General features: G+C 37.9%; 3 protein-coding genes across 3 annotated transcripts in view; all 3 read left to right on the forward strand.

The window, feature by feature from the left end:
• The first annotated feature begins 213 nt into the window (after positions 1-213).
• atp5mc1 (ATP synthase membrane subunit c locus 1) lies at positions 214-3,120 on the forward strand. The gene is made up of 5 exons (XM_057346027.1): positions 214-301; positions 1,622-1,669; positions 2,000-2,077; positions 2,249-2,436; positions 2,814-3,120. Exons 2-5 carry the CDS (start codon positions 1,631-1,633, stop codon positions 2,926-2,928), a joined length of 420 nt encoding a protein of 139 aa, XP_057202010.1. The 5' UTR covers positions 214-301; positions 1,622-1,630; the 3' UTR covers positions 2,929-3,120.
• A 1,979-nt stretch (positions 3,121-5,099) lies between these two features.
• On the forward strand, positions 5,100-13,249 carry ube2z (ubiquitin-conjugating enzyme E2Z). The gene is made up of 7 exons (XM_057346026.1): positions 5,100-5,909; positions 6,748-6,820; positions 7,203-7,390; positions 7,655-7,766; positions 7,928-8,040; positions 8,900-8,990; positions 11,400-13,249. Exons 1-7 carry the CDS (start codon positions 5,497-5,499, stop codon positions 11,568-11,570), a joined length of 1,161 nt encoding a protein of 386 aa, XP_057202009.1. The 5' UTR covers positions 5,100-5,496; the 3' UTR covers positions 11,571-13,249.
• An 8,689-nt stretch (positions 13,250-21,938) lies between these two features.
• igf2bp1 (insulin-like growth factor 2 mRNA binding protein 1) overlaps positions 21,939-27,817 on the forward strand; it is a 35,447-nt gene continuing 29,568 nt past the window's right edge. The window contains exons 1-2 of the mRNA XM_057347045.1: positions 21,939-22,532; positions 23,695-23,755. Coding sequence (XP_057203028.1) covers positions 22,358-22,532; positions 23,695-23,755 — 236 coding nt within the window. The 5' untranslated portion in view covers positions 21,939-22,357. The remainder of the gene's footprint in view (positions 22,533-23,694; positions 23,756-27,817) is intronic.

Genomic DNA, 27,817 nt, shown 5'->3' on the forward strand with positions numbered 1-27,817 from the left:
TTTTTCATCCGAAACTTCCAATAGACAGAGGGGACACGGGATGCGTTTCGTGGCTTTCTTCCTTTAACCGTTTACGCCAATCATTGAGAGGCCGCCTTCTTGACAACGCATCTGATTGGATATGTTTCATTTCTGACATGTCTGGCAGCCAATCAGATTCGGAAACCGAGACCACCTACCCAATCAGGATTGAGGACGTACTTCCAAAGCTTATAAATTACAAGGTGACAGATTTCGGCGCCGTACTCATTGCTTCCAGCTTGTTTCCTATACCTAGGCCGTTGTGTGCTGTGTCCGATAGGTAAGTCACGTTTATTTTGCACTCATTTTTTGAGACACATGAGAAGCAATCAGATGATTTTAAAAGTTAGGAACGTGCGCAGAAGTTACTGGCTAGGTTCATGTGTTTGCGAGTCGTGAGTGGTAGAAAAGCGCACTGCTAAAGCTCTGCTAGCCGCTTGTCAAAGTCATTGCAAATGAATGAATGAATGACTCCGTCCAATATCACGTTTCAAGGCTCTGAAAGGGTAAATGAACATGTAATGGCTTATGTGGCACTTATCTTTGCGGTGTGTCGTTGCTTTTCATATTCACAGGGGTTTTATTTTACTTTTCTCACAACCTGTCTTTGACACTTGCAAAATGTCTGACTCGCGCTGGGCCCAAAGCAGCCTGAGCGCTCCCTTTAACTTCTTTAGCCTGTGTCTTAATTTTTAAGGCACACGTTTTGCCTGTTTTCTGCATTTTGTTTCACAACAACGCTTGAGCAGTTTATACTTCCAAGTTAAAAGTAACGATCAAAGTGCCATAGGTGACCTTCAATAGGCGCAAGCCCCAATGCAATGGGAGGCTATTGTGCTATAATAAACGCACATTAGGCATAAAACAAGTTAAAGTGCTGTCTAAATGTTTCCAGAGTCGCTTTTTTAACCCCCCAATGTGTTTAAAAGCAGCATAGATCAGGCAGGCTGTTCAGACTTCTGTGTAAAGGGTGACCTGTAATATAGGGTGTCTACTTGACTTCCGCTCCCACAAAGTATTCCGAGTTTTTTCAGTTTTGTCTAATAAATTGTCTTACAGAGTTCATGACTGGACAGCTTTGTTGATGCTGTCCCTCTTACAGACACTCTGTCTGAGACGATTTATCACTTGGGAAAATCCTATTATGTACTGTTCTATTTGAGTTACGAAATTAAAACACCATCATGTACTCACCTGACAACCTGTATGAAGACTACTACTGCAGAACCCAAAAGATATTTTTAAGAAAGTTGGTTGCCAAACATCATTGCCTTCCATTGACTTCCATTCTATGGACACAAAACCACTGAGACATTTCTCATTTTTGTGTTCCACAGAAGAGTTATATGCAGGGTTTGATTAACCTGGGGATGGAAAATGATTTATAAGGACGATTTAGTTTTAATCAAGTGGAAATAACTGATTTAACTAAGTGAATTTCCAGTCAGTAAGCAAAAATGCAACAACATCAAGGGTTTGTTGCGTACTGTCTCCAATACTTGTGATCTTTAATGGTATGAAATCTATTTCCATGCTTGAAGGTTGTTCTGTGTTATGACTTCTTTGCCTTACACCTGTCCATCATTTCTCTTCTTCACAGGCTTCAAACATGTATGCCTGTGCTAAGTTTGTCACCTCACCTGCTGTGGTATGTATTCACTAGTATTTGTCACATTTTAGTGATGGTCTCAGAAAGCCCATTCTTTTAAAGTGCCTTTTTGTCTTGACTTAGATTTAAAAGATGGCATTTCAGAATAATGTCTGACTCCAATGAAAATTAAAGTGTGCACTGAATTAGACTTGCATTTAAATGCTTCACACACACACACACACACACACACACACACACACACACACACACACACACACACACACAAGAATGCTTATTTTCAAATCTTAAGTGAAGTCAAAATAGTTTTAGTAATAAATATGCATGGTTTTGTAGTTTTTTTTCTAAGAGATGCTTTTCTTCTTCCAGCTCCGCGGCGGCTCCAGGGTTCTGGCGCGGCCTGTTTCAGTGTCTTTGTTCAACAGACCTGAAGCAAGAAGTGAGCAGGTAAAAACATGCCATGCTCATGAGTAGCTCTTGTGTTTCTGATTCTTGCAATTTTGTTTTTTATATATAGGCAATAATGCTAAACTGACACATTGGAAATGTAAGTTATGGTAATCTATGATGTCTTTGATGGAGTTATGATTCCATGCCTATTTTTTTTCTCCCTTTCAGACAGCTCTATTGCCAGTCAGCGAGGCATCCCTTCTTAATATAGCCCGGGGGTTCCAGACCAGTGCTGTATCCAGAGACATTGACACAGCAGCCAAGTTCATTGGTGCTGGTGCTGCCACGGTGGGTGTGGCCGGATCAGGAGCTGGAATCGGAACGGTGTTCGGCAGTCTCATTATCGGCTATGCCAGGTAATTTCTAGTTCAAGGTTCATTCTTGTTCTTTCATATAAGAAACTATAGTATCTCAGGGTCAGTTTACTTAACTCAATATACAATGATAGCAGCTGGTACAGATGCCAGACATTTATTTTTAGGGATACAAAATACAAGTACCGTTGGGTACCTGAGGAGTCCCTGCATCTTACATGTCTTGGATCAATATGATTTATTTATATCTTGACTTTGCAAGTTGATTTTTATATTGTTGACCTCAATCCAAGCATTTTTATTTGGTTGTAAGAAAAATGCAGAAGACAGTCAAGGTGCTTTAGACTGACTGAATAAGCTTTAGGATGAAATGTTTCTTTTTTTGTTTTAGTTTATGGCTAACTTCCTTTCCTTTCCAGGAACCCTTCTCTGAAACAGCAGCTCTTCTCCTACGCCATTTTGGGCTTCGCTTTGTCTGAGGCCATGGGTCTGTTCTGTCTGATGGTGGCGTTCCTCATCCTGTTCGCCATGTGAATTTTAGCTATCTTCTCTCTCACACACAGTCAACTAACTTCTGGAGATTGGAACTCTACACACAGCTTAGACCATGGCGATGCCATTCCAACAAAATTATCCCGTTTTATGTTTCCCAGTACCATTTTTCTTTTTCTGAAAGTTTTATGTAAGAACTCTTCACAGACCATCAGAATAAAAACTTGAAATCTGTTTGGTCCGTTTCGTGTTTGTTCATCATCTCAGCAGTAAATAAAAGGCTTTTATTGAGTATCAGCTCAAGACATCTCTGGTGTAGTGTCAAACCTGGTATTGACAAGCAATGAAATATCAAGTTGCTGGAGTTTTAGTGTGGTTTCTGGTCCAGCTCTAATGTACTTTTATTTAGCTTTATTTAGGATTTAGCTTTCATTTCATTGTGGACATCATCTGCTCTTTAGGTTGTGTATCTCATCCACTAGGGGTCACTATGATACTACTGACAATACACCATGTTGAACCTGACACCTGAAGTACAAAATAGTCTACAATAAATACTTTACGGCAAAGACACATCTGAGAAGCCCCTTTTAATGTTCAAATGTGAACTTCATAGTTTATTTAAATGAGGGCTGTGCCCATTAGCTTTAAAACACTTGGTATTCATGGGATATTGTAGACTGGTAGAAAGGAATATTGGAAACGATCTACAGTAAGGTCTTATTAAATACGTGCAATTAATAATAAGCAACATTTTCACAGCCATTAATGATGTCTGGTTTAAAACATTTCATGCATATACATACATCCATGTAGTCAATGCAATACACAACAACACGCATAAAATAAATAAAAAATGAAATTAAACTGAGGAAAAATAAATAAAAACAGACCTGTCCCAAAATAATGGTTAACATTACCGTTAAATTTTTTTGTAAGGACCCTTAATGGGGGTGTAGTTTTGGTGTGCTGTAAGGGAATTTCTGAGCTATCCAATCACACACTATTGCACACACCAGCTGAGTTGGGTAAAAACAGAGGTCGAAGCAAGGTGCAGATGGGCGGGTCAACCGCAAGTGGGTGGGACTTAAGCCGCAAGCGTGCTGTACAAACCTCCAGAGGATATTGATTGGTTTATTTAATGTCGTGTGTTGTAGTACACAAATAATGTAGGAATTGTATATTTAAAGCAAAATAACATACAAAACAGCCACAGTAAAATGTTGAATAATTTCCACAAATTAAGTTTTAATTATTTTGAGTAAAAAACACAAACTATATTTACAAAACACATCAACTGCAAGTAACAGTAAATAACCATCAACGAACGTTCTTCTCCTCCTTCTTTCTTTTTAATGGCGGGTCGCAACCAACATGTTAAGGTGTATATCGCCACCTACGGCACCGGGGTGTGTAACATCAGGGTTTTCAGTAATTCGGTGGATTATATTAAAAAATCGGATTTTCTAAACCTGTATTTTAAAGAAATGCATGCAACATCAGCTAACATTGGCGAGACATCAATATTGATCGTCAAAAATATGTAAATTCATCTTGTTTATTCATCCTTTTTGAGTAATTTCACGGAAGCCATATGCGTTGTGCTTGCATTGCACGTTAAGACAGCGTCAGTCTGCAAGTAGTGTAGGGATTACCCGAGTTAAAATTCGGATTTCGGAGAGCTCAGCGACGCCATTTTCCCCCTTCTTTATTATTGAGTGGAGGTGACGTATTTCCTGTTCGAGAGTGGAGCTCCACTCGCCCCATCGGCTGCAGCAGCCTACTGTACTTGCGGCCTAAGCTCCGCCTACTTGCAGTTTGTGGCGTTAACTCCTCCCACCTGCCTTTCTCCGGGCTGCAGCGACCACTACTTGCTCGCTCTGTAAGTGCCTTAAAACGAAACCATTGTTTTTGATTTTTCAAAAAGAATTTTGGATTTACTGTAAATCTTTAAGTAAAATTAAATCGAAAGTTGGAAGAAAACTATTGAAGAATTTGAGCTTTTAGAAGACCCTGATGTTATGTAGGTTAATAGTTTTTTTTATTTTATTTATTTATCTTTCACTCTGTAATTGGATGGGTATATTTCTAAATGCAGTTTCTTTTTTGTTTTGTTTGTGCTCAGTTTTCCTTAGAAATTGTATTGTAAAATTTAAATGCCTTATTGTAATTGTTTTTGAAGCATAATAAAAAATAAAAATAAAAATAAACTACTTGCTCGCTCTTTTTCCCTGACACACCTCCAGAAGAGCACCGCTAGACGGCAGTGTTTGCTCCCAGAGGAGCAGGAAGTGCACAAAATGAAACAACAATGCTAAACAGGCCTGACCGAAACGGGAGAAACTACGTTTACGTGCGTGTATACCATAGACTTCTTTACTCATTTCTGTGCATGTCAAATGCTTTTCTAGGCTAAGTTTTCACTTCAGTTAAGACAATAACATCGGCGCTGATTTCGACACAGGTTATCTAATCGTGGTTGGAAGAGGAAAAAGGGAGAGTAACGTTATGTAGGAGTTGTTTCTCTCTTCCTGCCCTTCTACTCTTGCCTGTACAAGAAACTGGTTTATCTGACAGCTGGTCTTTAGCTTCAGTTTCTTCCGCGAATCGATGGCGGACAGCATCGGAGAGGAAGCCAACGGTTCCGTGGGAACGACTCAGGGCCACGGCACCCAGTTGATGTCGCCGAGTTTGGGTAATTCCATACCGGGGCATTCGTCATCCTCGCCGCCTCCAGCACAAGCCGCAGAAACCGGCCTGGCTGTGGTTCCCCCCGGGATCGCGCATACCATAAATCCTGCTGTGGAGAGCGCACTCGGTGTTTTGAGCCACGCCGTCGACTCCGCCGTTCCCGCGGCCGTTCATCCATCTCTGCCGCCCGGTATTGGTGTTCCGGGCGGCGCGCCGAATCTGGCCGGAGCAGGCCTCCTTTCCCAAATTCACGCGACCTCTTGGGACCCCACGCTAAGCACGGACTGGGACAACGAGAAAGCGTCTCAACAATGCATTCTGCGGATAAAAAGGTATTTCAAGTGAACGGCAATGTATTTGTTTTTATCACGCGCTGTTTGCGTCTTTGGTTAACTTTTAGGTTTAAACATATGGTGTAAGGCAGCCTGTGCTGGTTGGTCTGCTTTGGCATGCAGAGGTGAACAAACATCTCCAACCAAATGTATACCTGCATATGACCTAAATTTCCTTAGGATAATAGTATAGTAGCCTAACCACAAATTCACACTGATAACCTGCCTAAAAACATGGTTGGCTACACATTTTACTATATTAAAACCTTGGCTAATTTTTCTTACGGGTGTGACATTTGACTTTATAAGGCACAAGATTTGGGACAGTGACTTCAACCTGTGTCCATTGACAGATATCTGTTGAGAACTATTAAAGAAAACGTGTCCATACAGAAAACGGAAGTACTTCCCTATAGTTTGACTCTCATTAAAGTTCACCTAAAAATACGTCATTCAAAACTTATATGCCTTTTTTTCGGTGTCAGGGACTTTTTTTGATAATTATATTCTTTTATGCATGTACAGCACTTTGATAAACACTTGCTGTTTTTAAAAAAGTGCTTTATAAATAAACATTGACTTGACTTTTGTTTCTACAGAGAGAAGATATTTTGATAGTATGGACACAAAACCAGAGATGTTTCTCAAAATATTTATTTTTACTTGAACTTTCCCTTAAATCCCAGCCTTCCTTGCTCATGATGTGATTCACAGGGTGTGTGTTACTGAATACTGACACTTCTTGTTCTTTGAGGAAACTGATCCAGTTTATTACACATCTTGAATGACGTGCTTTTATTCATTTTGTACTCCTATTCTCCTCTTTTTGTTCATACAGAGATATCATGTCTATCTATAAGGAACCTCCTCCAGGTATGTTTGTGGTTCCAGATCCTCATGATATGACCAAGGTAAGTTTTCATGAACGGATGGCGGTATTTCAGCGTATCTCCCTCTCTTGTGTGCTCCCTTCATCCTTCTTTCTATTGTTATATTCTTACCAAACAATGACAAATCTTTGATTGCACATGCACAACGGTAAAGTATCACTGTATGGTATATCCCCCAAACAAAGGTAGTTAAACCAATATGGAAAACAACTTTAAACACAATAACAATTTTAGTGAAGTGGCTTTTCTTTAGTAACTTAGTCTAGCACCATCTCTATGTATACGTTTTTGGCACAGTACTTTGTTTAATTATGTTTTTGTAATTTATTGCTGCTGAAATGGTCCAGATCATTTAAAGATTCCTTCTTTGAGAAATAAGCCCCGCCTCCTCTTGCATCCACAGATTCACGCCCTTATCACTGGCCCCTTTGACACACCCTATGAGGGTGGCTTCTTCCTCTTCCTGTTCCGTTGTCCCCCTGACTATCCCATCCACCCTCCACGGGTCAAACTGATCACTACTGGGCACAACACGGTTCGCTTTAACCCCAACTTCTACCGAAATGGCAAAGTGTGCCTCAGCATCCTTGGGTAAGATGATTTATGTGAAGAGCGGTGAGGTATCTGCGAGCTGGGTTTCATTTGTTTATGTGATTGTATTCTCACACAGCTTTTATTTAGGCCATCACAACATTTAGTTTTGTTACCTAGTTACCTTTTATATAGTAGTCACACAGTGTTTGTGTTGTGGAAACTGACCTTACCACATGACAGCTTTTGAATTGTATTATGTCCTGCATCCGTGCATGATCTGTCATCTCACATTTCAATTCCGGTTTGATTCTTTTCCTGCAGCACTTGGACTGGGCCGGCATGGAGTCCCGCTCAGAGCATCTCCTCTGTTCTCATATCCATACAATCCTTAATGACGGAGAACCCATACCACAATGAACCTGGCTTTGAGCAGGTACTGGAAGTTCAGGAATGCACTTATGTTAATTTTGACTAACCTTATGGGATGTGGATTTAGGCATAAAAGCTCAGAGTATGTTTTTCTTTTCTTTTCTGCTCTGTATTTGTTGTTTTATTTTTATCACAGTGAATGCATATAGTTCATCTGTTTGCTAGGAAAGGCATCCAGGGGACAGCAAAAACTACAATGAGTGTATCCGGCACGAGACCATGCGAGTTGCTGTGTGTGATATGCTGGAGGGTAAAGTGCCATATCCCGAAGCTTTGTGGTGAGTGATTGTGAATTTGTGTCCCATTTTTAAACACATTCCTGAATGTATTTTCTGTTCGTTACTTGCTTGTCCCTGTAATATTTTATTAGATAAAGCCATCCTAAACTTTTCCATGATACAAGAGATGTTTTTTCTACATAGAGGAAAAATCTAAACACTTATATGGTCAGTGACCAATAACTAGAAGTTTGTCCACCTGGAACTATAGTTTCACCATAAAAATGGAAAATTATTGAACAGGAAAAATTGTGTAAAAAGTATTTACGTAAAAAGCCTGACATTTCTGCTTTCAAACCCTTGAGTGCATAAAGTATGTACTACTTCCGTAATTAATATTTAGAGTAAAAATTCTCAAAGTCTCCGTGAACCAGAAGTTGCGATCATTTTTACTTCCGTATTTTGACGCATTTCTGTGTGAAATTGAATTTCTAATGAATTTCTATTAATAAAAAATAGTGGGCATGGCTTTCGTCTTTCTCTGCTATTTTGATTGGATGTATAAAACAGCCATTGGATTTTCAAATGGAATTGGCAGCAGACTGATCGTTGAAAGGGAGGAGTTAACAGATGCTCCGCCCAAGCAGTCTAACATACATCATTTAAGATGGATAGTCATTTCAGGAAGGAAGTGCATTTTCAAATTTTAACTAAAGATTATGAGGGCACACAAATTATAAAAAGAGCATGACCCACATTGATAAACTATTTACAATAAACGCTGCAATATTATATGAAAAAATTGGCATTGTAATTTTTTATTTCACTGGAACTTTTGCTTAAAGTTAGTTCCTTGGTCAATTCCTTTCTCTTTATTTTTCAAATGCTGTTGAATCTAGAACATATTTTCTGTTCATAGGAATGTGATGGAGAAATCCTTCTTGGAGTACTTTGATTTCTATGAGGGGGTTTGCAAGGAGCGTCTTCATCTTCAAGGGCAGAACATGCAGGTAATGATTGTTTCTAACATTGTGTGCGTGCATGTGTGTGTGTTTGCTTCTGTGTGTGTGTCTCTTCACCATTTGTTTTTCTACTGTGACTGCTTTTCAGCTATTTCAATTGTCGTCATAATGTAAAAAAAAAGCAAATTTACATTTTACATTTAGTCATTTAGCAGACGCTTTTATCCAAAGCGACTTACAAGTTGGGTAAACAATGGAAGCAATTGGGTCAGCATTAGGACAACAAAAAGCATAAGTGCAATAAAACATGTCTCACAAAGCCTACTACAGTGTACAGAGTTAAGTTTTTAAGATTTTTTTTATATATATAGATAGAGTAGAAAAGATATAGAAGTCATAAATGATCGGTCAGGTGTTGACGGAAGAGATGTGTTTTCAGCCGATTCTTAAAGATGGCCACAGAATCTGCTGATCTTGTAACAGCAGGCAGATCATTCCACAAATGTGGAACCAATCGAGAGAAGGTTCGTGAGAGCGATTTTTTTTTTTTATTACCTTTTTGGGATGGCGGGTACATAAATCTGCATTAGTGAGTGAAGATGGGGGGTGCCAAACCAGTGGTGGTCTTGTAGGCCAGGAGCAGAGTCTTGAATTTGATGCGAGCGACTTTAGGGAGCCAATTTAACTTAATGAAGAGAGGGGTCACGTGTGCTCTCTTCGGTTCATTGAAGACCACTCTTCGGTTCATTGAAGACCACTCTCCACTCTCTGATGATCAGAATGCTGCTGCATTCTGGATCATCTGTAGAGGTTTTGTTATGCAAGCAGGAAGTCCAGCTAGTAGCGCATTGCAATAGTCCAGTCTGGACAGAACAAGAGCCTGGACTATGACCTGCATAGCATGCTCAGATAGGAAAGGTCTAATTTTCCTGATATTGTAGAGGATGAATCTACAGGACCGAGTGGTGCTGGCAACCTGATCTGTGAAGTTTAGCTGATCAACAATCACCACTCCCAGGTTTCTGGCCGTTCTGGAGATGTGATGGTTGATGAGCTTAGTTTAATGGAGAAGTTGTGATGGATCCTAGGGTGGGCCGGGATTACAAGCAGTTCTGTTTTTGCAAGGTTCAGCTGCAAGTGATGGTCCTTCATCCAGAGCGAAATGTCGCTCAGGCATGCTGAAATGCATGCAGAAACAGTCGGATCATCAGGCTGAAATGACAGGTGGAGTTGTGTATCATCCGCATGGCAGTGATAGGAAATGCCATGTTTCCAAATGACAGAGCCAAGGGATGTCATGTATACAGAAAAGAGCAACGGCCCAAGCACTGAGCCCTGAGGCACCCCTGTATCGAGGTGTTGGGACTCAGAGACCTCACCTCTCCAGGTTACTCTAAATGACCTACCTGAGAGGTAAGACCTGAACCATTGTAGCACCATTCCGGAGACACCCATAGCCTTGAGGGTCGACAGGAGGATGTGGTGGTTAACGGTGTCAAAGGTGGCAGATAGATCCAGTAGGATGAGTACAGATGAGTTCGAGGCAGCTCTTGCCAATCTCAGGGCTTCAATGACAGAGAGCAGCGCAGTCTCAGTGGAATGACCGCTCTTGAAACCTGACTGGTTACTGTCCAGGAGGTTGTTCTATGTGAGAAAGGAGGAGAGCTGGTTACATACAACACGCTCAAGAGTTTTGGCAATGAAGGGGAGGAGAGATACCGGTCTGTAGTTCTCTAATAGTGCAGGATTAAGAGTGGGTTTCTTCAGTGGTGGGGTAATACGGGCTTCTTTGAAGACTGCGGGAAATGTGCCAGTGGTGAGAGACGAGTTGATAATGTGGGTCAGAGTGGGAACAACCGATGGAGAGATTGCCTGGAGGAGATGAGTGGGGATGGGATCTAGCGGGCAGGTCGTTGGTGGTTCGAAGACATTACCTTGGAAACATCATCTTCAGATAGGAGGGAGAAAGAGGGGAGCGAGCATGTGTCGGGGGTTTGGGCGTGATCAAGAGGCGGCAGCGCAGAGAACTGACTGCTGATGGTGGTAGTTTTCTTAACGAAGAAAGATGCAAAATCATCAGCTGTTATGTCCGATGCAGGTGAGGGGGAAGGCGAGCAAAGAAAAGCAGAGAAGGGTCAAATGAATCCATACGTGCATTTTTGCTAAAACTACACTAAACCTCCGGCTGTGTTGAGTCATTCTTGTCAGTATTGACCGCAAGAACAAACAATCTGACATCCCAAGACTCTTCTAGTATACAGAACTTCATGTAAAGCACTCACGACAACTTCCGTTTGCCTGGAGCTTTTTTTGTGCGACGTTCATAGTTCACATTTTATGGACATTTTGCACATTTTTAACTTTCATTATTTATTTCTAGCTCAGAAGTGTAATATTTAGAGAACAACCTTTCATTTCTCATCGATTTGTGATGTTTTTACTTTGCATTCTATACAGGATCCTTTTGGAGAGAAGAGAGGACGTTTTGACTATCAGGGTCTGTTGACCCGTCTCAGAGCAATCCAGAGGCGGTTGCGGGAAAAGTGCCCACCGGAAGAAAATGACTCTGATTCGGACACAAGCTCTTCTGGTACCGATCCGGACAGCCAGGGCAGCTCACAGCCCTAGAGCACCCTCTAGGGGTGCAAAGAAAGCAAGGTTAGATCGTTTCCCTTCACCTGCAGCTCCGGACACTTCAAGCGACCACTAATGCTTGGAGAGTTGGAAAAAACATGGAGAATCTGCTCGTGGAGATCAGGAGTTCCCTGAGATTCTGTCTTTTTTGATTGGTTAATATTCCTATTGTGTGATGGCCAATGGCTGCCTTTTGTTTTGCTGTTTTTCTTCTCTCATGCAGAAGAGTTTTAGGCAGGAGGGGGAATGAGGGCCTTGCAGATATGTGTATGTGTGCACGTGTGTGTTTGTAAGTGAGAAATGTACACATCGCCCCATACCCGGTCAACAAATCGCACTCCAGTTCATGTTTTTCTGCCATGTGCTTCATTCAGTGTAGAGATGCGTAATAGTTTAAAAACGAAGATAATAAAATCAGTCTGATATAAAAAACAAACTGGTCTGCTTGCAAATGCACACATCTCGCATATAGTTTGCAAGTTTCCTGGTCTTTTTTTCCACTGTATCCTTGATGGTGATTGTTATTAAAATCCCTCTCTTAGTGATTAAATGAACCATTAAAAATGAATCTAAGTTTAGTTGTAACTGTTAGAAATTCATAATCAAACACTCTTTAAGACGGAGTAAAAAGTGATGCAACTAAATAAAATGTACATATAATTGTTAATAGAAAAGTTTTATTTTAATGTTCAATGTTCTTAAGATGCTATTGAACCGTAATGGTATGGGTATCTGCAGACTGACCTTGTCAGATTTCTTAAGCACTTCTAAGATATTTTACCTTTTGAGTGTTGTTGACACATTGGAAGTACAGTTTCGTGTGGTGAATTTCAGTCTGTCTCTAATTGTGAAGCTGTCAGGTTTGAACAGAGACCTGTTCTGTCGTTGTTGAAAAACATAGAGAACTTTTTTTTCCGATAAGACGGACTTTACAGTCAGCTCAATATAAGTTTAGTTTTATTTACCGGGGATACTGTGGTCATTGGTGTCCTCATATGCAAACAGTTGAAGCTGTCTAACACGGATTGGGGGCCAAGGAAGAGCATTACGTGTTGAGCCATTACATGACACAATGATTCATGACTAGCTCTTCATATAAAGCTCATATTGTTTTCTTGAAAGTGCACCTTACCTTTTTGCACCGATTATATTGCAATTCATCCCTTTAATTAGCAGGTTAATATAGTTTCCTAATGCACATTAAACACAGCCTTAATTATTCTGTATACATGTACATTTATCTTGCATTTTGTTTCAAGAATAAAGCAGTTGTCTCTTCTGTTTAGACCATTTGCGATTCTTACCGAGCTTAGACATGGTTTGAGTGACGGTTGAGGGTAAACCTTCATTAAAAATGTGCAAAATAACACGGTTAACGAAGATGGACTATATAGACAGTTGTAAGGTTTTTGCATGTGCTTGAGTGGTATGCAGTTTGTCTTCTAACTGAGAAAAAATATACTCCAGTCTAGGACATCGAATGACAAGACAACTGTTTCTTCGTTGTTTCTTTTTTGTTTTGTATAAAAGGTCCTCAAACAGGAAACTGTTTCCTGACTTTGTGATGTACTAATGCTTTTTCCTTGTTAGCAAAATGAGAATACATTGTGTAAATAATGAATGTATCAAATCAATTGCAACTGTACTAAGAAAATATATCTATATAAAATCTGGTGGCTTTTTCCTGTTTTTTTCCCCCTGTTTGTTAACTAAGAGTGATCAAAATATAGTGAAATTGTAAACAAACATATTTAGTATATCTCACATAAATACTTGTAGCCCAGCAAAATTCTTAATTCACCATTATGTTGTCCCAATCCTTCATGACTATGGCACGTTCTGTGTATATGAAGGAGAGTCATGTCATATAAGGGTGAGTAAATATTGACATTTTCTTTTTTGTATGAACTGTCCTTTTAAATTCAAATATTGGTAGTTTTTTTACTATAAGCAAACTTTGCTTGCCTTTTAATTTATTTAAAACCACACAATTGTCCTCTCTGAACAATTATAGCATGTTTAAACGTTTGCACAATAAGCAAAATAATTACAGTTGTTGAAGTTTGTTAATTATAAATATTATAATGAGCATTTTTTTTGTTTCACAGAGTTTGACCAAATGTTTAATATGCATGAATTTAACATAAAAATATGTTGGTGAATAGTTCAATACTAAAAATATTTAAAAACAAGAGATTTTGACATTAAAAAGTTATTTATGATGGAAAAACAAAGCAAATGTGTTTGAAACTAATAAATCTACAGTTTTAACTTACAACGTTGTTTCTTTTGTTATTCTTGAATCTATATGAATCTATACATAGTTCTGTTGGGTAATAATTTGTGCTTATGCATATTTTAAACATATTAAATATTTTAAACATTTTCTTCTTATGGTGTGACACAGACTTACCACAATTTATACTTTAAATTTGCTCTGATCATTCTATGAAGTTAGCCAATGAGTAAAAAATATCACCAAATACATTTCTTAAAGGGATAGTTCACCCAAAAATGTACAATTATGTCACCATTTATTCACCATCAAGTTGTTCCACAGAGAACACAGAGAAAGATATTTGGAAGAATGTAAGCAATTTTCAGTTCTGGGACATCATTGACTACCAAAGTAGGAATAGGAATAGTATCTTGCTCGATGTTCATCAGAAAAAATAAATTTATACAGTTTTGGAACAACTTGTTGCCTTTTCCTTGTGTTGAGTGATTGTGCATTCTTCGTAATCATCAGCATTAAGGTGTTATGACTAAGTATCACCCTCTTGACTGAAGGATGAATTGTTTGCAAGTAAGGAAAAGGGTAGGATTAAATCTCTGAACTGAACTACCACTATTATGCCAAGCCTTCGGGTGTTTCTATAATGTTTTATAAGTCTTTATAACATAATCTCATTTCATTTTCATAGATACTTGTGTTGACAAAAAAGGAAATACATTGTTACCTGTCATGTGAACATTGGAAATGGATAAATATAATTAGTGCATTTGTTTAGAATAACTTAAAAGCATTTTACAAACAATCCTGTGATGGAGTTGTGAAATTTTAAACCTTATATCTCTCTGCACACTAATTCTTTCAAATGTTTCTCATTTAAATATACACAACGTGCAATAACAGTATAAAACACAGTCACAAACATTTACAGCCAAAATAAAACCTCATAAAATCAGTTAATTTTAACTGCAAAAGATGACCATGCTTTTTATTTCAACTATAAATTGTGATTTGAGTTTGTCTTATCTATGATATGATATAACATTCCAACCAAATGTTTCACCAAAGCACTTAAAATCATTCAGATACAATAGTGACCAGCAAAGATTTTAATAGTCACAATAAATACATTGATAAGCATAACAAAACATAATATAATTTTAGAATTTCACAGACTTGCTGGTCCTGAGCTAACTTTTTTCAAATCAGTTTGATTAGTGTTGAAAGTGAGTCAAAGTGAATTGTCAAATATGAAACCGAAGGACTTAACGAAAACAACTGAACACAACCAACTTACTCCACTTTTTGTGTTTTAATTTGATATTCAAATTTCTTGAATAGAGAAATTAGCATAAATAGGCTATGAACTGATTGCTGTCATTATACTTTCTGAATAATATGCAATTGTTGTATAAATTCATTTCACAAACAATAAAGCAGATTTCAGGAGCAAGTTTGTTCTTTACAAGAGTCCGTGGTCAAACCTAACTGACCTTTACAGTGTTAATTCGTTTGAAGTCGGGAGCAGCACATAGGCTCTGATGATGACGTCACCATGTACAAACTTTATGGTATAAATTTTGCCTATACATGAAAAGTAAAAATTGATAATGTGTTTCTTTGATTTTGTTGAGTGACTGCCTTGTGAAAAGCCATTTGTTGCGTTCTGTGAATGGTTTCGTTCACAATTACATTCAAATTACGTGAAATCTGGCAGGGGTGTGTGGGGAGTGTAAAAGTTCACGTTTCGTGACGTCACTGTGGACGTTATAAATTCAAACTAACCAGAAACTCAAGAACTCTAAACTAATTCGCTCAGTATGATAGAACAAGGGCACAGCCACAAGAGTTTAAATTACAACAAATAACCAAAAAGGGGAGTAGTGTCCATAAATAGTTTAACAAATATTTTATTAAAATAAGTCACAAACAACCGTGACTTCCGTTTAAAAGGAAATCGGAGGAAGTTGTGAGTGAACGTTAGAAACTAAAAACAGCTGCACAGTTTAAAGCACACAGAACTGTTCATTTTCAATGAGCATGTAAAGAATATTGGGCATTTAGTTTGTGCGATGTAAAGGTGTCTCGCAGCGATATCTAAATTGTTAAAACGGTTAACCTTGAACTACTTCACATCTAATTTATTAATTTGTGAAAGCGAATTATTTTGTCGGACAAATTATTAACGTTAGAATACTCGCTTTAATGACACGGGCACAAGTCTTTCGTTTAAGAAAACTATTTGTTTAATTTATACAATTGTTTAAAGTGTCAATATCATGTTGTAGCTCACCGACGTTGCATTTTTTTTTATATGCACAGTAAATGAAACTATTTTAAACTATATATTTACAGTCTGAACTAAAGTGATCGATGTTACTGGGTGACTTAATATTTTATATGTATGTATTGTTACAAATAACATTCTTAGTACTTTGTTGTAATCATGGGTGTAAAGAAAATAACAATTACAGCAATTGACAAATGGCTTAAAACTTCTGTTATATTATGTAGGTGTGGTGGGAATCACTGTACGAATAAAGCACACATCTCAAACATAATTTTGCGTTTTATATTTTGTTACATACGTTTTTTTTTGCGCACATGAATAAGTCGCAATAAATTGATAATATCTTTGTGAAAAATGTCTTTGCAAATTAACACTCACACGCATGACTATTCATCGAAGCTGTTTTGAAAATACATTACTAACAAACACGACGTTTGAGCAACATTTTTAACTCTGAAGCAAAAGAAACGAACAAGAGAGATGAATGAGATGTCTGATAGTCGACGCCGTTTTCATGTAACACGTGACATCACTCTAAAAAAGATTTCAAGTTAACGAAATTCATTATTATCTGGAGCATAAAGCATACACAATCTTTATCAGATGTCTGGAAATTCCTCTCATAAAATAAAGATTAGTGCTACGTCACGTCCCTTCAAAATATGATTACATTACCATCTTATGTAAATATATCCAGTTAATAATGCTTCATCCTTTACATTCAACCCATTAGAAGAAATGTATTGCAATGTTCACTTTAAATTCAACAGTAAAAAAGCAAATCACTCTCTTGGTCTTTGGACGTGCATTATCTAAAAATGCCCGCTTGGTGGAAGCAGCCACGTGCAAGTTGTGGCCCTGATAGACACTACGACACCAACAGTTTACTGCTATATTGGACTTTTGACAGCTTTGTGCGTTAAATGCACAGTTTTCCAAAAAAATGATATGGACAAGGTTTCCCATTGGATGCTTAAAATTGCCGTTTAGTTTAAATTGATAGGCCAGTCTATCCAAGCAATGGTTTTGAAAAGGTCTTGGATTTAGTGACGTTATATTTTACATGGTTAAGAGAACACATTTTGTTTTTATATTTTATGTTTCAGCCATTCGAAACAATACTGTATAATTTATTCATATTTATTGTGGGTAAACATGTGCTATCATTTACGTGAAATAAACCATATTCCTAAAGAATGGGGGGAATTCAAGAACTGCCAAATGAAATTGTTCACGTTGCACGCGCGGGGGTGTGTAACCTACGTCATCGGCTTTAGTGAGGAAACGCTTCTCTGATTGGTCACTCCTCCCCTCTCCATTTTGTGAGAAATCTCATAGTGGCCTCAAGTCGGAGCTGATCAGAAAAAGTGTTGCATTGTTTTTCCGTAACGGATAGCGAATATTTAACGTAAAATATCTGAGAAGTTAAACACAAAAGAGGAACTGCTGATATGAATCAGTCAGGTACTTCAACATCACTGTAACCTGATGTTCATTCTCTACTAAATCCTTTCTTTCTTTCTTTCTTTCTTTCTTTCTTTCTTTCTTTCTTTCTTTCTTTCTTTCTTTCTTTCTTCTTAATTTATTTTAATTATTTGATTTTATGTAAGGTAAACATTTGTAAGTCATGTTCATTCATTCTATTTACACAACATTTTTTTGCATTTTGCCTGATTAATCTTGCAGTGGAATTCCCTACTTGTTTGTCCTTATTCTTTGTTTTTAGAAGTGCTTTTATTACATGTGTAAAACACCTATTTAAAATAGTTACATTTGAATAGAAAATACTTCAATGTTTGATGTGTTATTTAACTTCTACTATACCCTCAATTTATTTGTAAGATTATAAAACATTATTTAACCAAAGTATGTTATTGGAACACTGTCTAAAATATCTAGAAGTTTATTATTGAAGTTAGATATTGAAATTTTGAGTAAAGTGAAATATTGTTGATATTTTTTACTTAAAAAAACAGAGGCTTTCTGATAAAAGATGGTGTATAACTGTATTTATTTGAATCTGTTTTAAAATTTAGAAGACAAAATTGTTCTAAACAATTAATACTCAATGTAATAGATAGAAAACTGTTTCAAGAGTTGAAAACAATACCCTAAATATGCTGATGGGTTCCGATACAATGTGTCATCCTGGATTACTGCATAAATGGAATTACAAAGGTTTTATGAATCCAGATTATAGTATATTACTGCAAAGACAGCAGATAGGGGCTCAGGAGTGGCATCAGGGGAAATGATAGAAAACTGCCAATTATTCTCAGCTTTCTTCAAGAGACCAGGATACTGTAAACCAGAAACTTTATATATAAAATACCCTTTTTAAACTTTTTTAAATTGTTAAAAGATTAAAAATACCCATTCTTTAGATGCATCAGCTGTATTAATTTGAAATACAGAAGAAAGTATTAAACAGCCCATATAAATTTAGTTTCTCATTATGATTGTGGAAGAAAAAACGTTCAAACAGAAAACGAAGAATAAATCGAAACTGCAGATGACTACCTAAACTAAACTGAGATTGACACTCAATTTAATTTTCTTTCTTTTTTTGTGATCCATGTGATCTTAAATGTGTTCCCTGCTTATTTTCATTAGTTTCTAATACTTAAATGAGATAAAGAATATATAGATAGTACTATATGAATCTAAATTCTTAACAATTTACAGTATGCAAATATATAATCATTTATGTTAAGCAACTTATGTTAACCTTCTAGAAAGTTTATTAATAAATTAAATTTGATTGTTTAATTGAACCCAGGAAATGAATCAAGTTTAAAAACATATAGGAACTTTTCATTCTATTATGTAAAATATAAACGATCATGGGAAACAGAAGAAGCAAAACTAATAACAAACTATTGAATCATTCAGCCTTTATCATTGTTAAACCTTCTGCAAAACCTGAAGTTGATTATGTGATTTGTTTATTTGTCCTTAATTTGAAATAATTCATGATTTTACCTCAAGAAAACAATATTGTTAGTGTATTGTACTATAAACATTTTTAAACTGACTTTGTTCTGTAATTGTTCTGTAAAATGTAGGTCATTTCCATATCAGTAATGTTGTATTCATATCCATAGAATGCATTTTCACTGTACAAGGTCTTGTCGTGGTTATACATTTTTTTAAAGTTGTGTAAGATTGGTCTCTTATTTCTGTAAAAAAAGGTTTATTAAAAATGATTTTACTGATAACCAGTCTATGATTTCTCATTTGTATTGTTTAAAACTGACCTTACCTCTGGTCTGAATGTTGTTTTGATTCGCTGTTAAAAAAAAACATAAATTTAAGCAGAAACTTGCAGATGTGTCGCAATGGTGCTATTGAATGCATAGGTATGCAAAAGAATCAGGCCTAGAGACGGCCCTGTGGCATATGGGTTCAGACCAAAGGCTTCCCTCATTCTGTAAACATTGGCTTTTCCTCACATTGAGCTTTACATCAAACAGGTTTAACATGATTGTTTTGTGCCTTCATGAAATTATTTAGCTACACAAATTAGTTCTGTAAAAAGAGATTAAATAAAAGCAATAACATGCATAGACTACATTATTGTCCGAGTAATTTTTTGCTTTTCTGAACTTTCCGCACCAAATTTAATTGAAAGCAAAATACAAAGTCATATACCTCACAGTTTCTAAAACACATGTTTTCAATAAAATTATTACGTAGTACTTTTTAAGGAATGCCAAGGAAAAAGTTACATTGATGCATCATCAAACTATAATTCTAAATAAACTTGTTGTCCTGGGCGTGCTCCATGCCTGTGGTCCCCCTCACCCAGAAAAGAGATGCCCTACCCCCACACCATCTCCTCCCCATCCCCCTCACACTGTGTGGTCAGGTCACAATCTCAAATCTCAGAGTCCTCAAACTCAAAGGGGGTTGTATTGACATGCCAATTCCTTCATGGGACCTCAAAGTGCATCCCTTGCAACAGTGTCTGTCTTTTGAGCGTAATAGGTATATGAAAGAAAATACACAATACAGCATGCAAAGATAGATGGTTTAACTTTCTTCGGTTATGCCTATGTGAGTTTTAAATTAAGAAATATAATATAATATGTGCAAGGATTTGAAGGATTCTTTCAAAGTTAAGGTTTAGTTTGAGGTCATCAAATCAGTGACCTTTTTAGTGCTCAGTAGTTTTTATCTTGTAGCCCATGTCAGATAAAGTTAGCACATAAATATGGAAAAATGATGTAGGCTACACAGACGGAGTCTGATAACAATTCTGTAACTATAGCCATTATGCAAAATATCACATAACCGTAATTACTCATTTGCTAGATTTTGGGTTACCAATGCTTGCTGTGAACTTACAAATAAAGACGTGTTACTCGTTTTAACTCATTTTACGACCTATTCATGCACAATACTGGCCTTTACACACATTGCATAAACTTTGCGAGAACCTGCGTGCAAGCAAACATAACATCAGAAAACAAGTAAATGTCTTTTATATTTGTCCTAAAACAAACGAACATTGCCAATGTAACTGACTCGCCGCATTCTGCTTGCGCCCAATTTTTGCTGCTGGACGTGCACGTCCTGCTCGACTTAAACAGACGATAAACTCAAAAACATCAAAAAGGAATAAAGCACTCTATTATCTGCTGTTTATTAAGGTGGTGTGCTCAAACACTTAATTAAGCAACAAGTGCGGACTATTTTTGAGTTCCTTCAACCCAAATAGGCGAGATGTGAATCAGCCCTCGCTTTTGCAGAGAAGGACGGGAAGCCATTTTCTCGCAATGAGCTGGTACTGCCGCCACGTGTACAATTTGAGAGCAATAAATAACACAGTCAAGCGCTTTAAAATTGCCATCTAACCGCGTTCAACGATTTGAACGATAGGTCTGGCGTTTAAAGGTGTATCTAAACAATTTTCCGCAATGATACATCAGTGACACATTCCCAGTATGTGATCACAAAGGCAAAGCAACAGTTGATCACTTCCTGTTAGTAGGCGGTGTCCTCCATACTAGGCCCAGCTGTTTCAACACCACCGTTTCGGACCTTCTCATGTCCTGGTTTTGGCGGGATGAGGTGAACTTTCGAGATATCTGGAAATTTATCTCTCTAGTTTCGGGGACCCTTTTGAACTGGGTTCTGTATTGGCAGCACCAAGTTCTCGCGAACACACACAGGACACATTGTTTCAATAAAATATGCATTAAATAAACAAGTTTGTACTGGGTATTTCCCCGCGTCGTGATGTTTGCTTTAAACGTGTAACAGTGCAGAAATGCTTTATTTTACTTAAACGCTTTGGTCGTGATGTATTGCTCACCATATCGTGTATTTGTGGTTATGGGTTTTAATGTTAGAAAAACGTGTTTTGTAGGTAACTTTGCAACTTAAGTGGCTGCAGTCAGACCACTAAAGGCTACAGTAGGTATAAGGCTTGGGTGACTATCGGAGCTGTCGAGCGGCATTACAACGGGCTTTTTTACATAATGGTTCTTATAAACATTTTAACGTCACCATTGGCCTATTGTCCCGTATGTAAATTGCGTTTCTTTAAAATCTTGATTAAAAATGTATTAATGTGCATTAAAGGGCAAAATCCATAATGCACATAGGACGTATAGTAAACGGCAGAATGTGTGTACACCTATATGAATGTAAAGCATATACAACTTAATGTACAGAGTGTTTCTGTCTTTCCAAGCACAGCCTACTGGCGCTAAGCTTGAGAGAGATAGAAGGACCTGCCCCTTTTCTAGCTACTCCGAGACCACGTGGTCTCTTCTTTGCAAACAAAAAAATTTAGTAAATTCGACTAGCTTTTAGAGGCGGTGCCATCGCCAAGCGGTAGGATCTGTGTGACAGTACAGGGTACAGCTTTAGGTTGAGGGGCAGCGAGAGGAATTTCTCCCGATCCCGCTATATTTGTACCACTATTCCATCATAACAAACATCAGATTAATTCAAATTGATATCGTTTCGACACCGTGCTGGAAATCCGCGGAGGTTGCCACAGTGGAGAATATTTACCACTCGCCCGCTGGACTTTATTTGACTACAACGTTACTGTTAGTCGAACTTTCCTTTTTTATTTTGGATTGTGTTGCCATTTGATTTTTCCCTCGTTTTTATTTCCAACCGGGTGACAGCTACACGATTCTGTTATCTGCGGGTGCTTCAGTCCCTTTTCAAAATTAGGAGCGTTTTAACGAAAAGTTTTATTTTCACTTCTATTTTTGGGGGGGAGCATTGCAGGTTTTCACGATGAACAAGCTATACATTGGAAATCTGAATGAAAACGTGACCGCGGAGGACTTGGTTAAAACCTTTGAAGATTTCAAGATCCCATACTCTGGTCAGTTTCTCATGAAAACGGGTTATGCGTTTGTTGATTGCCCGGACGACCAATGGGCGATGAAAGCGATTGAAGCATTTTCTGGTGAGTAAATTGACTGTAATGGGCCTGTCGTTGCCGGTTCAATTCTTTGGTTATTCTTTTAATAACTGACTCTTGTTAACCTGCCATAACCATTTTGGTTGTTTAAAATTCCACTGTTGCATGGATTTTGGGTTTATTATGAAACTGAATCAATGTGTCTACCTTTGCTATTTTAACAAGGGCAATGTAAGGTTGTAGTGCAAAGGTGCTTAAGATAGTGAACTTTTAAGAATACAAGGTTTGCAGATACTGGAACAATTCATGTACACATGTATGAACCACGACTTTACTTTCTTTGCTCTGACAGTAGTTCTTCTAAGATCAGTCTGTAGGTTTAGTCCAACCTACCCGGCACAGCTATAGAATCAGGTCTCACCCCTCCCCCTTTTGGCTAATAGGCCAGTGGAGCTAAAATGAATCACGTTTCGTGTGTTGAGTTAACAGGCATAATACTAAAGCTAACGTTACCTTTTTGTCTCTGTGAAGTGTAGCATTCTTAAATGCCGACTTTAACCATAAAAATTCGATGCATCTGTCTTGCTGACCACAAAAAAATCTCTCCACTGTTCTCAACATATGTAGCATGTGACGTGTGCTCTATATAGCACGAAGGTCGCCATGCTGACAAGGATCCACTTAAAACTATACACCACATAAAGTCACCGTCAAGATTAATTCATCTTCAGCTGTTCATTTAATCGCTGCATGTCTGTTAAAACTCAAGTATACTCGCACAACAAATAATAACAGCCCCACACGTATGGATTAAATCCCCACAGTTGACGAAATACGATCGTATGGCCGTGATCATTGAAGCTTAAAAGCGTGCAAAGAATTTTTATATTTCAGCTTTATTCATTTTTAAAGTTTAATCACTTTTTTTATTAATACACAGTCTTTGTAACCCCACGGCCCTCAGAAGCACGTTTAGGCCTTTCGCAAAACAAGTTTTTGAAATGCTGGAAAAAACACACTCACTCTCTTTACGCAGGAAAGATGCACAGAAACGTTTGTAAAAGGTTTAAGACACACATTTGATACGTGTATTAATTTACGTTTAAATTACCACGCTGTGAGTGTCAGTCAAGTAAGCTAATGGCCTCATTTGTGAGTGAGGGTATTAAAAAAAGGGAAAAAATGTTTTATTTGTTTCCTTTTTCAGGTAAAGTGGAACTTCACGGCAAACGAATCGAGGTCGAGCATTCTGTCCCTAAAAAGCAGAGGTATTTGACTTTCTCTTAAATAGCCGAACTGTTTGTTTGTTGTATATAAAAGCTTAATGTAACTTATGCAAGTTGTGGCGGTGATACAAATATTTGTGCAATGTCAAGAAGACGTCGCTGTGCATTAAAAACCAGCTCCATTAAATAATTGTTACTTTTTCAGACCATACACACGGATAACAATTGTTTGTCGTCTTGTGGCATTGGATTCTGGTGGCTGTTGTAGCGTTGGATGTTTAAGTAGCGTATGCCTTAAGCTTTTAACCACGTGCTGTTACGTTTATAGTTACTGCTGAGCTTCATGACCAGTTTTCGTCTCCTGTATTAGACAAATTCGTGCGTAATTGCTAAACATGCACAACGCTGGTATCTGTTTCATTTCAATCACTTGTCCCCTGTTGATCAGGCCCTGGCCTACTGCGAAGCCTAGGCCTCGGTGCTTCAATGATTCACCCAACACAAGATTTTGTTTTCTCTTTTGTTGCTCGATGGCTTTAAAAGCTGCCATTATGGAACATTGTTCGCTGCTAGTACGTTCGTTTTGTAACGTACGATAGGGTTAAGGCTATACACTACACCGCTGCAGGTGAGCTCTGAGGATTTTAATATACATTTATATAAATTTACGATTAGTGTGTTTTGATGTATTGCACAAACTGACACGTTTTGGGGATTGTTGTCTAAATTTCGACATTTTTGGCGACTGTTTTGAGTATTCGTGTATGTCAGAGCGCAACTCTTGCTTTAATTCGCTTCAGAAATACATATGTATGCTTGTGGAACTTGAATAGGCTGTTTATGTGGAACATAAAACCCCCGTCTCCACCTAACGCAACCTTGCCTCTTACGTCCTAAACAAATCTTGCATATCCATCCGTTACACCTGGTAATCTGGTTTCTGGATCGCTATAATGCTTTTAAATGTTGCAACCTGCTAAAAAATCTGTTTCGTCAGTGTGTTGGCTTTTTGCATGTGTAAAAAAATTAATAGCTCGTAGTGATGAATGCTGCTCTAAATTATATTTCTTATGTACACTGTAACAATATTAGGTTCTGTTTATACGTTTACGCTATGTACGTTTTTGAGTGACATGGGTGGTGATTTTACATATCTGTTTTTTTGCAATGCGTATGTACAAGTGCCCTCATTTATATGAAACTGGAAAATCATACTCTTTACGTAGTTATTGTCTTGTTGCATACATGCATTTTATGCATCTTCATGGCATTAGACAGATACATTGTTAGTAGTGGAAAACACACGTTACTCTGATAGCGTGACACGTGGTCGCCATCAGTGTAGTAACCAACGTCAGCAATTGAGAAAATGGCGTACTCTGTGGAAGGCTCAATTTGAAAGCACTGGGGCATTAACACGAATAGGTGGAAATAAATTTTTACACACGTCTTTGATGCTATTGTAAAATCATTTAAACAGTTTTACTAGTCCTAGAGCAGATAATCAATGTATGATCTGGTTTAAGTATTTTTTATATAGAATGCTTATTTTCATAGATAAACATGCACATTTTGTCATGTGTGTTTATTTGCTGCACTTTTGGGGAACTTGGTAATTTTCCTCATGTGTATGAAAATCGTAGAATTCATATAGTATGCTTTCTAGTGATGTTGTGTGTGTGTTTTATTTTTTTTATATTAAAAATATAAGTAAAAAGCATACTAGTACACAAAAACAAAACACAAGCAGCATTGTGGAAAATGCATTAGAAATGTTAATTAGAGTGGAAGTGTTTCTCGTCGCCATTTTGATAAACGTCTTTGTGGGGCTGGCCTCTGAGGTGTGGGGTGTTAAAAAGCAACGCACGCCCCTAGGTCAGCATATACGTTGCTTTCGCCCTTTGTTACATTGTATGCTTTGGAGCTGCCTGAGATATCACTCTGGCCAAATCAAATATTTTTGAAAACCTCCGTACTGTGTAGGCACACAATTTGAATTGTTTTAAGTAGTATTGTGTTGTTTTGGAACGCATGTGGAATTACCATTGTTGGTATGTTTTTGAAAGGGGGTGGGGGTTGGGGGATGTGGAGGGTCAGAGAAGCTTCTTTTGTACTTACCCCATTGTTTTGCGTGTAAGTGTTCCTAACTTCCTAAGTAAAATGTCTTCATTGAAGTTATCCCACTGTTAAAAAGAAACAGACGTAAAATATAACTGGCCAAACCCTACACGCTGCGAAAATTGTAGTTTGATGTTTGGAGCAAGGGGTAAAGTGTAGTTATTTAAAAAAAATGTGGATTTGGATGTTCCCTATAGAGTGTGTATTGAGTAAGCATTAACAGTGTGTGCGTGGACCTGTGTGGGGGGCGGCTATGTGTCTCACGCCTTGAGTTTTTCCCAGTTTTATGCAATGTTGCATTTGTATGACAGGCTGGCCTGATGGGTCACTTTTGAAGTTCTTAGGCAGGAGAGAGATTTAGAGGCAATGGGAAGAGCCACACCTTTATGACAATACAGGGTGATAAAAGTGTAACAATGGCCCTTCCCCCCCTTTCTTCCAGATGCACACTCTCTTCCCCTTGTTAGCACCTATCAGAATCCCAAAAGCAACAGGGTCTTTGTAGCTCACGGCTCAAACACAGATGGACATTTATTGACATGGTGCCAATGGCGAATTTCTTTTGTGGTCGAAACCGTGTGAGAAACTATGCAGAAACAGATGAGTCCAGTTTCACTTAAACACGGAACGGAAATCTTTGTATATTAGCTATATGAAAAACCCATAACGGGAAAAGAGACGTCACGCACAGACATTTAGGAGAAAATATTACATTAATAGGATTATTGTTTTAATGCAAAAACACGTAGGCACTTAAGATTATCGTCTACCCAAGAACATATATGTACAAAAAATGTGTGTGTGTGATTTTAAACAACATCATTTATTAAGTTTACTGATATCTAGAGAGGGGGAAATACCTGTTGAGGCGCAAGTGTGTATTGGTGGTATTGAGATTTTTTCTTAGGGTTGTCGATTTCCAAGTATGATTTCTGAGAAATCGTTTTTATAAAAAAAATCTCAAGTCTCACAATAATTGTTCAATAAAGCTGCCTCATACTTGCACTTATTTTTTCCACCGTGCTAATTTTTGGGTTCACACCCATTGTGATTATTACCATTAGTGCATATTAGATTAAAATATATTACTGATAAAAAATCATTTGTCTTGCAGTAGGCTACACCATAATAAGTGAATAATAGTGCAGATAGTGTTCAACAAACGCTCTGGATAAAGAAATGCATGCTTTATTGCAGGCTAGTCTCTTGTAAATCCGAACAGTTTTGACTTTAAAACATTGTATTTTCCCATGCAAAGGAAAGTCTGTCTGACTAAATCTTTACACAGTGAATTCAAAAAGAAAGAAAAAAAAAATTAAGTTTTGATTTGAACGGCAGCATTTTGTGATGTGTTGCTATCGTATGCTCAGGCAGTCTCACTCCACTCTTGCTCGCTCGCTGTTTCTCATGCTGGCTCCCTCCCTCCTTTTCTCGCTGTCCTTTCTCTCCATCTCCACTTGTGATAGTAGTACTACAGAAGGCAGGGGGAGGGCTTTTTACGGAGAAGGAGGTGCGACCAATCAGAGGCTGGGAACACCTGTGCGCAGTTTCTTAGAAGCTGTTGACGGTGCTGCACGAGACGCAACCTCGTTCTAATTCTCCTCTCTCTCCCACCAGCATGCTTATTTGCTTGCTGTTTTTATCTTCTGCTTTATCTCTCTTCCTCCCTTTGTTCCTCCTGATTCGTGTATGCTCTTTCTTGGCCTTTCCCTTCTTTCAGTTGCTGTCAGACATATGCATTTTTGATTCGGGAGTCTTTTTCTGCAGGCTAGCAGCCCGTGCGGGCCGGCGCGCTTGTCAGTATGTTCATATGACATTCTATATACAGGGCTTGCCTGAGCAGGAAGAGGAAAGAAAGAAGAGCGGAGATGAGAACGGGAGAGGAGGGGGTGGGGATTGAGAGGGAATGCATGGCAGCGCTTCCTTATGGGCTTCCCTTTTGCCATAAATCAGGCAGTATTTTCTTTTAAAGTAAAAGGTTAACAA

This window comes from Triplophysa rosa, linkage group LG11, assembly GCF_024868665.1.
Source record: "Triplophysa rosa linkage group LG11, Trosa_1v2, whole genome shotgun sequence".
Classification (NCBI taxonomy): Eukaryota; Metazoa; Chordata; class Actinopteri; order Cypriniformes; family Nemacheilidae; genus Triplophysa; species Triplophysa rosa.

Excerpts from the sequence above, each read along its gene's own strand:
- atp5mc1 (XM_057346027.1), top strand. The coding sequence starts at position 1,631 with ATGTATGCCTGTGCTAAGTTTGTCACCTCACCTGCTGTG. Across the intron at positions 2,078-2,248 it reads CTGAAGCAAGAAGTGAGCAG|ACAGCTCTATTGCCAGTCAG; the intron begins GTAAAAACATGC and ends TCTCCCTTTCAG. Across the intron at positions 2,437-2,813 it reads CTCATTATCGGCTATGCCAG|GAACCCTTCTCTGAAACAGC; the intron begins GTAATTTCTAGT and ends TTTCCTTTCCAG.
- ube2z (XM_057346026.1), top strand. The coding sequence starts at position 5,497 with ATGGCGGACAGCATCGGAGAGGAAGCCAACGGTTCCGTGGGAACGACT. Across the intron at positions 6,821-7,202 it reads ATCCTCATGATATGACCAAG|ATTCACGCCCTTATCACTGG; the intron begins GTAAGTTTTCAT and ends TTGCATCCACAG. Across the intron at positions 8,991-11,399 it reads TTCAAGGGCAGAACATGCAG|GATCCTTTTGGAGAGAAGAG; the intron begins GTAATGATTGTT and ends CATTCTATACAG.